Source organism: Balaenoptera musculus, chromosome 9, assembly GCF_009873245.2.
Source record: "Balaenoptera musculus isolate JJ_BM4_2016_0621 chromosome 9, mBalMus1.pri.v3, whole genome shotgun sequence".
NCBI classification, from domain to species: domain Eukaryota; kingdom Metazoa; phylum Chordata; class Mammalia; order Artiodactyla; family Balaenopteridae; genus Balaenoptera; species Balaenoptera musculus.
In genome coordinates, this window is record NC_045793.1 from 53,130,726 (window position 1) to 53,146,820 (window position 16,095).

A 16,095-nucleotide genomic window follows, 5' to 3' on the forward strand; every position below is an offset into this window, starting at 1 on the left:
ACTTGAAACCATGTCAATAGAGGCAGGGAGTAAAAAAAAAATTCTTCCAGGGAAGGAGGAAAACATCTCTGTACTGTACAAAACGGTATTCACTCAGTATATCTGACAGCAGTTGCCTCATACCCGTGTCCTTCACTGTTGTGTTCCTTGCTCTTGTCAACCGCCATGCACATAGTAGGTACTCAAACAATGTTTGTTGAATGATTAACTTACCATGTACTCTTGAGGGTATGACTGCCTGGTAATAATTTAAATTAACTACTAAATCTGCAGGAAACATTATTACAGTTCTTTGGGGACGCAGTGCCTGAATCCCGGCTCCCGCGTCGGCGCATTCGGGCATGCTCGGTGCCGGGAGGCCTTGCCAGCGATGACCTTTCTTTCTTTGGACCTTTTCCTCCCTCCCGTCTCCAGTCTGTAGATGACCCTGTGGTCACGAGGTCGCGACAGTCCGCGCCGTCTTGGAGACGAGCGGGAAGTGGAGAGAGAACTACATTTCCCAGCTGACTCTCGTGCGCGCGCCCCTGCCCGCGCGCGGGGGAGAGTTCACCCGGCGCTCGCTCCCCGCCGAGTTCTCGTCGCCCGCCGGAGCCTCTGCCAGGGGATGAGGTGGGTGGCGCTAGAAACCACTTAGCTACAGCCAACCGCCCAATGCAGCACTCGCTCGCTCCCCCCGGCAGCGGAAGCGCCCGCGGAGCACAATGCAGCACTGAGGCAGCGCCGCGGTGGAGGCTGCAGCGCCGCGGTCGCCGCAGCACCGGCCGGGGCTGGGAGGGGGCGGCCCAGGCGAGCCGGGGCCGCGGGGCGCGGGATCCGAACGCGGCTGCCCGGGCATGAGGAGCTGAGCGTCTCGGGCGAGGAGGGCTGACGGCTGCACCATGCAGGCGGCGGCGGCTGTATCCGTGCCCTTCTTACTGCTCTGCGCCCTGGGGACCTGTCCCCCGGCGGGCTGCGGCCGGGCAGGTAAGTTCGCCGCCCTCTGTGGCTCCGGGACGTACCATTTTCCGGGCATCTTTGCAGCCCTCAAGCGCATTTGTAAAGAGGCATCCCCATTTCCCGAGTGCGCAGGGAGATTTTTTTGTTTTTTTAGAAGGGTGGAGAGAAGTGAAGCAAAAATACAGTGTGGATGCATTAGAAGCTTTAGGTCAAATGCCTGTTTTTCTTCTGAAGTAGAAGAGGAATGCGGAGGATGGGAGAGGGGTGCCCTGCTTCTGAGCCCCGATCCTGGATGCTCTCAGATTAGCTGGTCCAAGGCTCTGCGTCTTGTGTCTCTGCATCCTTACCAGATGGGGTCCGGGAGGGAGGGGGAGGTGGGATCTTCATAAGGGAGACGTTGGACCACAGGATGGACGAGTGTGGGTCAGGGTCATTATTTTCGCCTTTTCTCCCCAATTCCTCCTTCCCCCTTTCCTGCCTGGAGGAGACGCCTCGTTGACGGAGCTGGAGAGGAGGAAGGAAAACCGCTTCCTGGAGCGCCAGAGCATCGTGCCACTCCGGCTCATCTACAGCTCGGGCGAAGACGAAACTGGGCACGACGCGCTCGATACGCGGGTGCGGGGCGACCCCGGCGGCGGGCAGGTGAGAGGCGTGGTGCTGGGGGTGGTCCTCCGCGCGGCCCGGCCCACCTCGACCCCGCGTTTGCTCTCCGTTGCCCTGGAGATGCAGTGTCTTGGGTGAAACCGGTGCAATTCTAATGCGAGTCATGCGTGGCGCTCCCTGTGCAAAAAAGAAGAGAAAGGGGCGACAAACCCCAAAAGAGCCACAGGCCGGGGGCTTTGCTGGAGAGGAGTTTGTGCGGGTTGCCTCTGGTAGTTGTGCGGCAACCTGAGCGAAGGGGCGGAGACCCTCTCACCTCTGCCAGGCAAAAGCCATGCGTAGGCAATAATGATTGCATCATCATTATTGTTGTTGTGGTTATTTTAATTTTCAAAGGGAAGACTTTATGTGATTTAAGCCAAGATTGGTACTGTAGGAAAATTGGAAAAACAAGCCTAGACATCCCTAACTAAACTCAAACCTTAAGATTAAGCTGAACTGCAAGGTTCTCAGCTCACTCAATTTGTGGACATCAGAGATGTACCCATTCACCTCCACCTTCCAGAAAAGGTGTCCGGCTCCCCCCTTTCTTCATTGGTAGCAGTCCTCTTGGTGTAATTAGGGCCCTGTTGCTTATTGGGCATTTATAAAGTATGTTTTTAAATAAAAATTGAACTACCGTTTACCCATATTTAGGTCAATATCACACATCCACAGATATACTTGAAAATTATTTTGAATTTACTGGTTAATTTAAGTAAATATTTTGGGGCTATGTAAGCATTTTTTGTATTTACATGTATCAACCTGGCAACCAGTTCACCCACCTGTAAGTACATATTAAGGCAGAACTTGTTCATGTAGTTGAAAATTTTACACACTTCACTGAAGCAAAGGCAGGCTGAACATTTTCACATGTATAAATATATTCTTAATATTTTAAGATGTATCTTGATGATGTGATACTCAGTAATTTATCTGTAAGTGTAAAATAAGTAAAAATAGAAAAATACTACTTAAATCTGTATTTGTAGCCAAGTACTTAGTTCTGTTAACATTTTAACATGATAGAAATTAATTTAAAGGGCTATAGTAATATCCATTAGTTACATTATTAGAGTAGAAAATCTAATATGCCAAGCATTAATGAAGAATCCCATCATTTGAATTGTTTGGTAAATACCTATTTAATTTATTTTTTATTTGAATTTTATTTATTTGAATTAATGTTTGGTAAATACCTTTTCCATTTTGACTTTTTTCCATAGTAAAACTGAAGAAGCATAGGACACTGTCTTATTTTTCAATACATTAGAATTATTTCTGTAGAGGAATATTCTCACGCTCAGTTACAACTTTTTTTTTTTTTTAAGTTTTTAAAGCCATGTTTATTGAAGTTGAATTTACATTCAGTAAAACTCACTCCAAAATGTGACCAAGGCAATCAGCACCATAATCAAAGTGTAGAGCAGTTCTTCAACACCCACCCCACCCCCGACCAAACCCTATGCAGCAAACTCCTCCCTGCTCCTTAGGAATCCACTGATCCGTTGTCTGTCAAATTTAATCATCAAAATAATCTATTATAGGAAAAACTGTAAACACAAAAAAACAAGTTTTTAAAAGGATACTTTGAAACATACAATGTTTAGAATAGTCAAAAGTATGGGATTTAGAACTAACCTTTGTAAATTCAAGCAGCTGACAGTTTTCTTAAGATAGCTGTATTGATAGAATAGCTAGTCTAGTTACTATGTTGAGCTTCAGGCTGGGGCTGGTTGGCAGAAAAATGATTTTAAATAGTTTAAATGGAATTGAATTCTACAGAAATTCTCTATGGGGCAGATATATGTTCTTGCAGATATTTGGCACCTTTTCAAAAGTCCTCCGCTGCTACCACCATGAAAGGGACAGTAAGCAAAAGCCTCTACTCTGTATATATCACTCGTCACATGTTCAAATACACCTTATCTCCTCGAAAAGCTTTCAAGCACCAGCCCTGTTTGCCAGCATCTTGAACTGGACTGAGCCGAGTCGTGCGCCGAGGCCGAAAAAACCAGTTACAACTTTTGATTATAAAAAATTTCAAACACACACACAAAAGTAGACAGACTATTATAATGAACTCCCAGCTTCAGTCATTAACAACTCATAGCCAATCTCGTTTTATCTACAGCCTATCTATTTTTTCTCCCTTTCTGTATTATTTTGAAGCAAATCATATCATTTCATTTATAAAATTTCACTATGCACCTCTAAAAGATGCAGATTTTTTAGAAAATGTAACCATGATATTATCATAGCTGATATGTATTAAATATACAAATGTGTTAAATATATGTACATATATAAAATAGATATATAAACATTATATATATATTTAAGTTTGTTTGATCCAGGGCCCAGATAATGTCTATAAACTGCAATTAGGTTTTTTTTTTGTTTTTAAAGTCTCTTTAATGCATGGTTTCCCCCTCCATTTCCTTGCTTTTTTCCATGCAATTTATTCATTGAAGATGTGGGGTCTTTTATCCAGTAGAGTCTTTCACAATCTGAATTTTTACTGATATAGACAGTGCTTTAAAACAAGTCACAAAAAGTTTCTCAGAGAGGAAGAAAGTAGAGATGCAGAAAATGCTGCAGGATTGCACCTCTAAACTCCAGAGTCTCTGCCTCATGCTGGTGATGTCTTTAGGTACCCTCTGCCCTTCTCTGTGTTGGTAAAGACCACCACTGTTGGACAACACGCAGTCCTCCTTTTTCTCCCCATTTCTGAAATACCACTTCTTTTTTTTTTTTTTTAATTTTTTTTTTGATTTTATTTATTTATTTATTTTTGTCTGTGTTGGGTCTTCGTTTCTGTGCGAGGGCTTTCTCTAGTTGCGGCGAGCGGGGGCCACTCTTCATCGCAGTGCGTGGGCCTTTCACTATCGCGGCCTCTCTTGTTGCGGAGTACAGGCTCCAGACGCGCAGGCTCAGTAATTGTGGCTCACGGGCCTAGTTGCTCCGCGGCATGTGGGATCTTCCCAGACCAGGGCTTGAACCCGTGTCCCCTGCATTGGCAGGCGGATTCTCAACCACTGCGCCACCAGGGAAGCCCCCTGAAATACCACTTCTGTAGATTATTTTGGTTCATAGGCCTCTCTACTTGGGGCAGAAGATACTTGGGGCCTGTGCAGCTTCTACTTCCTATAAGAATAAACCTCACTATTGAGAAGAATGACTCTGGCTTTTGGTGAGGTGTGAATGAATCGGTAGGATTTAGGTTAAACAGCGTGAGTAGATTATTCATTCAAGTCAGAAATGAGAGTGAAGATCCTGTCTTATCATCAAAGTAATTATGACAAGCAATTATGTCAGTGCTGGCACATGGTGAGGTATACATAGTGCATCTGGTTGGATGCCTGGATCACCTGGGAGCTGTAGCAGTTTACCATGCTCCTCAACTACAGTTAGTGATCACTGACTAGTAGGACTGAATCTGGCAGTTAGAGTTGTAAAGACTTAGTTGTCATAAGCCAACACTTCCTACAGTTAGGAAAGTAAGGAGTGGTCCTGCAATTTGTCATTTCTTGTTTCGTTGAGAGCTGTCACTGAACCCCAAAACATAAGTTAATTCTGTATGGACCTTGTTATTTCTTTGGTGATTAAAATAGATGTAATTTATACTCATAAATATGTTTAGCAACTTCCTTTCTACTTCAGAAATAAAATTAGGATGCTTTTCTATCAGCTCACAAAGGTATAGATATGTTTATTTGTTTATTAAAAAGGCATTTATATACTTGAGCTCATACTGTGTACCAATTTTTTTTGCAAGACCCTGGGGATTTAGAGATAAAAGACCCAGTTCTAGCCTTTAAGGAATTTACAGACAAGTAGGAAGATGGATGAATGGATAGGCAGTTACACTCTGTACTTGTGTGTGATTTTCTGGAGGTGATCACAGAGAGCTGTGGAAGAGAGAAGACAGTGCTTAACCCAGGTGAGCAGTCAGGGCTCTCAGAGAGAGGTGTTATCTGAGCTGTGTTTTGAGGGTGAGTAGGAAGTGGCCAAATTAAAGGGAAGGGGTGGGCATATCAAACAGAAGGGGCAGGAGGTACGTGGGCATGTGACATCAAGACACATTTTAAACTGCAAATAGTTAGGATTTAACGGACAGATGAAACAAAACAGGAAACCAGAAAATAGATGCTGCAACACCTTCATGACTCGCTGAGGAATTTGGACTTGTCCTGAAAGCGATTCAAGGATTTCAGTAAGGAGAGTTACTGACCAGATTCATGTTGTCGTGGAATAACCCTAATTGTTAGAAATGAATAATCTTTTTTTTTTGCTGCATTGGGTCTTCGTTGTTGCGTGTGTGCTTTCTCTAGTTGCAGCAAGCGGGGGCTACTCTTCGTTGCGATGCGTGGGTTTCTCATTGCGGTGGCTTCTCATTGCGGAACACAGGCCATAGGCGCGTGGGCTTCAGTAGTTGTGGCTCACGGGCTCTAGAGCACAGGCTCAGTAGTTGTGGCGCAAGTGCTTAGTTGCTCCGCGGCATGTGGGATCTTCCCAGACCAGGGATCGAACCCATGTCCCCTGAATTGGCAGGCAGATTCTTAACCACTGTGCCGCTAGGGAAGTCCCAGAAATGAATTATCTTAATTTCAAAAGCTGAGTGAAAGTGGTTGTTCACTTTAATTCATTGTTAAATGCCAATTCACATACTCATTAAGCTTGCAAGAACTTAGTTACTAAGTATACTTAGCTGCTTAGTATAAATGAGTTAATATTTATAAAGCATTTAGAACAGTGCTGCATATTCTGTAAGCACTATATGAGTTTTTGTTAAATAACATTAACTCCCTCAGGCTGCTTGAGTACTGTTTAGAAATTTTATGACATTTGCCTTAATGCAAAATGGTGCCCTAATTACCTGAATTTAACACATTCCCAGAAGTTACAAATTACTCGAATTTACATAAGTGGAATCTTAACAGTTGTAGAGATGGAAGAAATGTTATAAGTCATCTAACCTAATTCAGGAATCACTTCTCACCTGGTAAGATAGAGCCATTAACCTAGAGTAAGGAAACCAGCAATGTTTTACTTAATGTTTCAGAAAGCTCACAAGAACTGTGATGGTATAAAACACCTTAATTTTACTTTTAATGTGTCCTTACTTCAGTTTTCATCACTAAATGGAACTGCACAGTTATATTTTTGGAAAAAATTTTAATATTTTAGTTCTGTGGAAATACTGGCAGTTTGATTGGTGTGAAATAATCATTCTGTTTGTATGAGTCCATATTGTAAAAGATTTCTTTACTATCTGGCCAGTTACTTGAACACATACTTTATTTTTATCCTGAATCAGATGATCAGCCCATACTGAAAGCTTATTGTGCCATGAAGTTCTAGAAATGGTAGTCAAAGAAATTATGTTTGATTGTGGGTAACCTTGCTGTCCTAAAGATTGTCTGCCTAGTCTGAAGTAATTTCAGTCCTGTAAAATAGCACTCAGAACTAGAATATTCAAAGTATTCAGTCTTCCTTTCCTCTGACTTGAAATTTTTTGTGCTGAAAAAATTGTATGTTGCAGATAATAGGATAAAATATATTTTTAACTGGACACCCATATGGGCAAGATATCACCTACTGAGTCCTACTGTTGGTTTGATACTGATGATCACATAATTTCTGTTTTTCAGAGTAAGCACCTTAATGGTTTCTCCTTTTTTGCTAGCCAAGCGTGATAGTTTTACTGTAGCATCAGAGGTTATTTGGTGGTTTATTTTGTTGTGTGGTCACCCCATACATTTTCAATAATTTGTTTCGCAGCCAGTAATTGCTTTTCTCTACAAGTAGCAGAATTTCTTTTTGTCAAAAGTCTTTATTGCCAGTGAATAGAGAGGCTACTTATTTTTCTTTCTATCTCATTCCCTGGAAAGTGTTGTAAGCTTCTCAAGTAGTCAAGTGCCAAGAACATAGATCTACCATTTATTATAGTTTTGATAATCAGTAACGAATGGGGAAAATGCAAGATGGTCGCAGGATGGCAAGCAGTAGCTGTGCTCCATTCGTTTTTAAAAAAATTAATTAATTAATTAATTTTTGGCTGCATTGGGTCTTTGTTGCTGTGCGCGGGCTTTCTCTAGTTGCGGCGAGGGGGGGCTGCTCTTTGTTGCGGTGCGCGGGCTTCTCATTGCGGTGGCTTTTCTTGTTGCGGAGCACGGGCTCTAGGCGGGGGGCTTCACTAGTTGTGGCACGCGGGCTCAGTAGTTGTGGTTCACGGGCTCTAGAGCGCAGGCTCAGTAGTTGTGGCGCATGGGCTTAGTTGCTCTGCAGCATGTGGAATCTTCCTGGACCAGGGCTTGAACCCATGTCCCCTGCTTTGGCAGGCAGATTCTTAACCACTGTGCCACCAGGGAAGTGCCTGTGCTCTGTTCTTATGAATATAATTATCCATATGCCTAAGCATGGATGAGCTGTACTTAAAATTGGGTTGTTTCACTTGGGAGCACTGAGTCAGCTTAACCGTAAGTTGTCTGCAGTACTGCTTCCCTGGCGGAAAAGGACTCCTAGGAATTACAGCTTTAGAAGTATTTTGCAAGGATAGCACAAACATCTTTTTTTTCCTTAATGTGAATTTGTTAAACCTAAGTAGCTCAATACTGGTAAAGTTTGCCACCAATCAAAATTTTGTTCCACTGCCATAAATAGGAAGGAGACATTTCTCAGCACATTTTTATTCTCCTGTCAACCTTCTCTTACAGTTAAATAGTTAAAAGAAAATAAAATTTAGAATTGTAGGAGTTTTCCTTACATCTTGCTTTTAGTCTGTGAGATCCCAATTTGTATATATTTCTTTTGGGCATCTTTGAAATTCTGCCCAGTGGTTTTACCGTGCACACCGTGCACAGAAGAACCTTGTCTTTCATCGCTTCTTTACAGCTACACGTGGAAAACTATGAATGACTCTAAAAGCTTATGGGATGATACAAATTGTCCTTAAGTTTTATTGCTTTTCTCTTATTTCAAAGAATGCCAAGTGTTCTATCATTTTTAATGATTAAAGCCCCTTCTAAAAGTACATGGAGGGAGGTCTGCTTTCTTGTCATATAGGGTTAGTAGTACTCTATAACTCCAGTGGGGCCCATATATTGCCACATTTATCATTGAGGATTATGGATAAGCCCCAAAGGGAAAAAGGATGTTATTAAAAAGAGTGGGGGAGGGCACAAGAAGAGGAAGAGACCTTGAGGAGAATGGCAAGAAGGAGGAAGGAAAGAGAAACCAGGAAAAGAGAAATACTTATAATAGTGTTGTCATGTTATAGTATACACTAAAATATTTAATAATATTTAATAAATATTTAATAAATGGAAACTCATGTGGTTAATTTTTATGTGCTGAACAGTTTTCTGAGTACTTTTGATCTCTACAAACACATTGCATCCTAACAAGAATCATGTGACAGGTAATATTTAGCTGCAAAATCACAAAGCTGGTAGGTAGCGGAGAGGGTATTTGAATCCAGACACTTCAGCTCCACTGCACTGCCTATGTGCTGAAGCACTAGGCTAACCTGTCCTTAGCACAGGAGGTCACCAACATTTCCTTAGATATCTTTCAATGGCACTGGGGTAAAAGATGTCTTACATCTGTCCCATTGGAACTATATATTTCTTGCAGCACTTGAAAATATTTTTAAAAGTTATATAGTAGTGAAGAAACTTGTGGAACACAGTAGGAATGCTTCATTTCTACTACCTTGAGAATGAGAATGGAATATATAAAGATATTTAACATTTAAGAGGTTAGAAACACCTCTCAAAGGATGTGTGTTTTGTTTCGGAACTGCATGTGAACATTGATTGTTATAATCTTTCTTTGTAAATCAAAGATTTCAGGATCCAGTCGTTAGTACCAAAATTATACATGCTCTTCTTCTGCTTTAAGTTTCATAAAGCAGAAACATGAAATGCTAAAAAGGAATCCGTGTTTGTGTATCTTTCTCCAAATGAAAAGATACAAAATATCTTTTGTGTCTTCATAGAACAAGTAGCTCTAGAGTCGCAGATGTCAAAGCATTCAGGTCAAAGACATATGTAATAATAATAACCAAAATGATAGCTTCTGTGAACATCTAGCTGGATGTGTTTACTTTGGTAATAAAAGCATTAGAAAGCAAATATTGAGGGAAAGAGTTGAAAATAAGAATTAATATTTACTGAATATTTACCACGTGTCAGACACTGTGCTGAGCGATTTACATGTGTTATCTCTCATTATGAGGTAGATATTATTATACCCATTTTATAGATGAGGAAACTGAGGCTTAAGGACGCTAATTAACCAGCCCAAGGTCATACAACTGACAAGTAGTAGAATTGGGTTAAGAATTCTCAAAGAAAATGTTAGAGATCCACATAAAATAAGCCTCTTGTAATCTTTCTTACTTATTTCACATGTGGTTACTGTGTCATCTATGTATTGGAACAAACCTAACATTTCTTTAAAACTCTTGGCCCTGCCCTGGTCTCCTCCCTCGCTAGCTTCATTCAGGGGTGAATTGATGTCCTGTTTCACACTTGTTATATGTCTTCATTTCTAGAAATGGGTATAATTTCTACCTCTACCTCAGATATTCTTTTAACCACATGGAAATATCTGAATCTTCTTCTAAATGGCAGCAGAGAACATCTGCACTCTGAATACTTGTTGGAGTTTAATCTGCCAGAAATTCACTTAACAGAAAGTATTTATGGAGAATTATCATCTATTCCTCCATAGAGCATTCTGGGGTGGGAGTATTTTAAAAAGTCTCTCCAGGGGATTCCAGTTTGTATCCAGGGTCTAGGAGCTCTTTGTATTCTCAAGGTTTAAGATATTTTTTCTTAAATCTCCTTGGATTCCAGTTAGTCACAAGGGAGTTTGGTATCTGAATTGGTATCCGTTTCCTCAGTCACTTCCCTGACCTCTTCAATCACCTTCCAGGCTTTTTCTAAAGGATATTTTGAAGGACATTGTAAGAAATGTTCCTGAGAAACCAGTTACATTATTCATTGAAGCCTTGGAGAACATTACACGTGGTGTCTCCGCATGACCAAGAGGAGAGATTTATCTTGTAACTGTGTTTCCTTCCTTGACATGGATGCCAAAAGTTTCAAGGCGAATTGTGTCCTCCTCCAAAGCGGAAGTCCCAGCATAAGTTTTCGTAGCAGCTTCATTCCTGTCTCATTGTCCTCTTCCTTCTCATCATCCCCATTTCAATGCAAAAGTCATCCGAAATCTCTCTCGACTAGTGATAATTTATCAATCTGGGAAGTCATATCTGTGCACATTTTCAAGTGCATGTTAGACTAAAATAAATATTAGGCTTAAGAAAAGTGATCTCAAGAGGTTTCCTCTGTCCACTTTTCTAAAGTATTCCCATTCCACTCCCCTCCTTGTCACCGTTAGTCTTTTTTTCTTCCTAGCACTTGACATTCTTTTTAATGATTGACTTGTTTATTGTCTTTCTTTCAGTATGCCATCCCTGGATGGTAAAGTACATGAGAATAGTGATCTTGTCTGTTCCGTCACCACACATCTCCACTGCCTAGAGCAGTGACTGGCACAGAGTTGGTGCTTAATAAATATTTATTGAATTAAAGAGTTTTCCGTCTCCCCTGGGTTCCTCATCTACTTAAAAATTTTATTTTATCTTGTAATTGTCCACATAAAACAAGCTGAAATCTTTTTTGGAATAAGGTTGGGCTCCATATGAATAAATGCATGAATAATTTTAGTCTTTTCAAATATTGAATTTACAACCCCTTTGATAATTACAATTATTTGACACAGAAATGGAGTTCAATATGCTGTATTTTAAAAAATGTGAAAACATCATATAGAAAAACTGATTTTAAACTTCGAGGTGTCCTTTACTTTTTGATTTTAGCTTCTGAGTTGCTTTTAAGACAAATCTGTTTTCCCCAGAGCAGAGTATTATATATAACTTGATTTTGAAGATAAAATTTAAAATGTTGTACCATGATTCAGAAATATCAGCAGTTCTAAAGCTAGACAGAGAAAGAGTAAGGAGCTTAATCCTTCCCTCCCCCTGCCCCATCCTGTCTCACAATCTATTTGTTGTTTGTATTGAAACGATGTTTCAGAATCATATTCATCTGTAAGTGTAAATCAACATTTTTATTCTCCTTTTTAAAAATTAATTTTGTATGAGGGGACTTTAGCACTTAGCAATAGTTGCCCTTTTGCTGCATTTTTTTTTTTTTGTCCCAAGTGAAGAACATTAGATGACTCTTTGAAGATGGGAAATCAATGATACTTCCCTGAAGCTAGACCTCAAGAGCTCACATTTTGCAAGTCGTTTTAAAATTTTCTACCCAAGGCAGTAGAACTGGTTGACAGTTTTCTTTGATCTCTTATTCTGTTTGGCACTGAATCATGCCTCTAGTTGGTCAATTTCTATTCTTATGTAATTTTTTTTTTTTTTCAGTTTTCCTTTTAAGCAGGCTTCTTTGGGAGAAATTGCCTTCATTTCCTCCTCTAGTGAGGTGAGGACTTTGGGGTCAGGCTGGTACACACCAGTTGCTACTCCTGGTCAGAGCTCAAGCTTTGCTCTCAGTGGTTTCTCTTTCTTCGGATTAGATAGCAAGATGCTGCAGAGAGAGCTGCCACTTCATAGACCTGGTGTCCATGAATTCCCTGGTGGATTTTTAATGCCTTTGGACTGTCCTGTCAGGAGTCTGGCCTGGAACCTAGCTGTGGATCCATAGCAGTCAAGGTTATGCAGGGTAGTATTAACCTAGGGTAGGCTGGAGTCGGAGCAGTTTGCAGGAGAGTAATCTTGGGTCATCAGAACCTGGGGGCAGGAGCAGGCTGTGGGTAAAAGGGTAGTGGAAGGCGAGGCTCAGGGAAAAAAAAAAAAAAAAATCAGGTCTAGAGAGAAGATACTGGGTCCACTGTGCCAGCTCAGTCCAGTATCCTCCTGGCTCAACTAGAGAGAGTGACCTGAAAAAGTCTGAGACACTTTCTGAGTTTTTGATCTCAGCCCATTGAGGTTTCAGTGGTTGGCTCCACTCTTGACTGAGGTCTCTTGTTTTTAAAGAGAACCATGTGTTTTTTAGCCAGACTTGCTCTAACGGCCCTTGGGATTGTTTCCATACCCTCATGAGCTTTAAGTGTTTGGTTCAGAGAGAGGGACCACTTTCTCCTCCTCCTCCTCTTCCTCCTCTTCTTCTCCTCCTTCCTATTCTTCTTCTTCTTTATTCCTTATTTTCCCTCCTTCCTTCCTCCTCCAAGATCATATCCTTCACTGGTCTTGTCTAAGGCTCTGCAGGCTAGTGGGAGGGGGCTTTCAGGGGCCCACTCTTTTCCCCATTAACGTAGTTCAGACTGCAGACTGTGCCTGTCCTGGATCAGGAGATGACGCTTACATAAAGATTGATGTCCTAACTCGTGTGACAGCTGATGCTCTGAAAACTCACACTTAGTTTGTGCAAAATGAGCAACAAGCTCATTTTACATGGCATGTGGTACGTATTAAAAAAAAAGTATGTTAATAATGGAAGAGTCCTTGTAAGTGGGAGTTTGGAAAATTTGTTCTTATTGAGATGGATAATTTTGGTGTCAGTCTCCATTTGCTATAAATAGTGGGTTATTTTCAAGATTAGTTTGGTATCACCTGCAGTTTAGCAATAGTTAGGAGTACTTTGATGTGCTTTTCAAGAAAACTTTAGGAAAGTGTTTAAGAAGAAGAATGGGAAAATTTTTTTTACAGATACATTAACAAATTTACCATTGTGTTAAGTAATCAAGCCATCGTTTCTTAGAAAGAGTTTTATTGACTATGATAGAAACTTAAACATCTTTAAAGATAATGGAAGTTTTGATGCAGGACAGGAAAATCGTTCTTACGTTTTACAAAAGTATACAGCTTGTTTAGCTATAAACAGCACATCGCTTTTTTTCAAACTGATTTCCTCATAAAAGTACCTGAAAGCTTGGACAGATATTGATTGATAAGGAGGTGGGCAAAATTCAAGTTGTGTTCATTGCTATCACCAAAGGTGAAGCCATTTCTGACTGGATGAGTGACTAGAGACGAGGCTATTTCAAACCATGGCGTGTAGCAACTTTCGTTGGTCCTCAGCATCCTTCAGGGTAAAAAGAGGTGCTGAGATACTATGAATTTTTCATTTAATTTAATTTCTGAGGTAAGTTTAGCATGATGTCCTTATAGTTCTTAATGATCTTGCATGGACAATGTTCTCTCATACTTAATGAAGGGAAGGTACTATTCATTCATAACTTAACCAATTTAATATGAAATCTACTTGAGGTCATTGACTAATGAGTTTTTTAGGACTTTTTTTAAAGTGTTCTGATTATGAAATCATGAAGTTTGCAGTTGTCCCAGGGTGACGGGGTAAGAATTATTTCAATTTAATTTAGGGAAAAACATGGTGTGAGGGCATAAATAAAAAAATATCCATTTTTATTTCTTCCCAGCGTTGAGCTCAGAGCCTTGTACATAGCAAGTGCTCAAAAAGCAAATGAGAACTGGATGACATCATTGGTGCCATCATTGGTGACTTAGAGAGCCCTGTTCCATTCTTATGCCTCTAGACCCCTGTTGTTACATCAGGTTTTCCCTGGTTGATTATTTTTTCTCTTTTCTCTCATCTCTTTCTTTCCTCATTTCTCAGTTCAGGCTCTGTCACGTTCCTGTTGCCTCTTTCCATTTATCATTTTCCTGTGAACATAGCCTTGCTCTGTTCACTTTCCCTATGACCCTTGGTTTATTTTGTATTTTTTCCCCTACTCTCTTTCTGTCAAATGCCTCTTTTTCTCTTAACAACTAAAGTAAAAACAAGTCTCTGAAAGGTTATTTATATTCAGTGTTGGGAACCATCCCTGTTGCCTGTTGCTGGACTGACTTTTTTTGGGATTTGCAAAATGTGTTATAGTTCAACAAGCTTCCCACTCTACTACTTACCTTTAAACCTGTTTTTTATGTGGTTTTTCTTTTTCATTTGTTGTTTCTTTTGTTCCCCTTAAACTGTCCCTCATTCATTCCCTTCTTTGGGTGTGGATTGCAGTGAGTTTCACTTCTGCTCTTTGCTGTTGGAATAGTCGCCTTCCGAAAATCATTCTCCTTGTTCTCACTGCTCATAATCCCCTGGACTTAAACTCTTGAGTTATGTGTCTGGTCCATCCTCTACAACTGCCGAGCTTGTCACTTCTCAGAGTCTTCCAGAGGGGTCCATTGCTCCATTGCTGCAGGATTCAGACTCAGCATTGAGCAATGACGAGGCACTTTTACAGGTATACTAATAGTTCAACTTGCCTCACAGGCTTGGCATAAAATTACTCCTGCTTGTGTGTGAGTGTTGGTGCAGGGTAATTGGTGCCCTGATCATTTGGGTGGGTTAACAGAAGGTGTCCCCATGAGATGGACTCTAATGTTGGGCTGGAACTTTGTCATTTGTTTTCACCATTATTTGTTCACTGCTTAACACTCTGCCTGATGGATAAGTGGTACTCAGCCAATATTTATGGTCTGCCTTTGTTTCAACTTTCAATCTCAAAGATGCAGAAAAAGTGTTCTGTGACCATTTATGTTCTTCTGATGTATTTCCAACCATCACAGTATTTCTTTCCTCCGGATTGTTAAAATCTTTTGTTGGGATGGGTTTGAGAGGAGCACGGGCCTCCTTCCACATTTATACCTTATCCCTGACCTCTTTCTTCCCCTTCCCTCCGCGTACATTCTTTATTTTTTATTATTTAAAAAAAAGTTTTTTTTCTCTCTGCGTACATTCTTGCCGGCCGGACAGAGTCACCCTGTCTATATAGAAAGCCCAGGTTCTGTGAGGATCCCGTCACGGTGAGCACCTGAACTGCAGTAGCTGTCCCCCTTGCTTCACGTGTGAGGTAGGGCCATGAGGATAGGAGAGACAAGACTGGAGAAAGCAGTGGGAACTTGCACAATGATTGGCAGACTGATATTCTACCATATAAAGCTGCCTTGCTATCTCCCGGCTGCTTTAATCACTGTGACAAAATCATTCATGTCAGTTTCTAGCCCTGTCTCTCCCAACACAAATAAATCCAAACTATTTAACCTTTGTGTGTGACTTTATTCATCAGACTTTGCCATTTGCTGCCTGGAGCTGCATCTTCTTTAAGACAATGATGTCTGTCTTCTGGGAAAGTGACATACAGTATTTCTGATAGTTCTGAACTCGTATGACATATTTAGCTAAGGAGTTTTTCTGATATTTGTTTGTGGAGTTTTGATTTTTTTTTGAACCAAGGACAGCATCCTCTTTTTTTTTCTCCCTGTAACTAAGCCGCCAGTACTTTCTTGTCTAATATTTTGTTTTATTTTAATTTTTTTCTCAATCTTTACCTCCCTATTGTGGACTAACAAGTTAATATAAAAAATTTACTTTCTGGAACTTCCCTGGCCATCCAGTGGTTAAGACTCCGCACTTCCACTGCAGGGGACATGGGTTCAATCCCTGGTTGGGGAACCAAGATCCCACATGCCACACAAAG

General features: G+C 40.8%; 1 protein-coding gene across 1 annotated transcript in view; it reads left to right on the plus strand.

Moving 5' to 3' along the window:
• Positions 1-580: 580 nt before the first annotated feature.
• The window catches only part of ADAM22 (ADAM metallopeptidase domain 22), a 238,956-nt gene continuing 223,441 nt past the window's right edge, over positions 581-16,095 (plus strand). The window contains 2 exon segments of the mRNA XM_036863312.1: positions 581-963; positions 1,421-1,578. Coding sequence (XP_036719207.1) covers positions 879-963; positions 1,421-1,578 — 243 coding nt within the window. The 5' untranslated portion in view covers positions 581-878.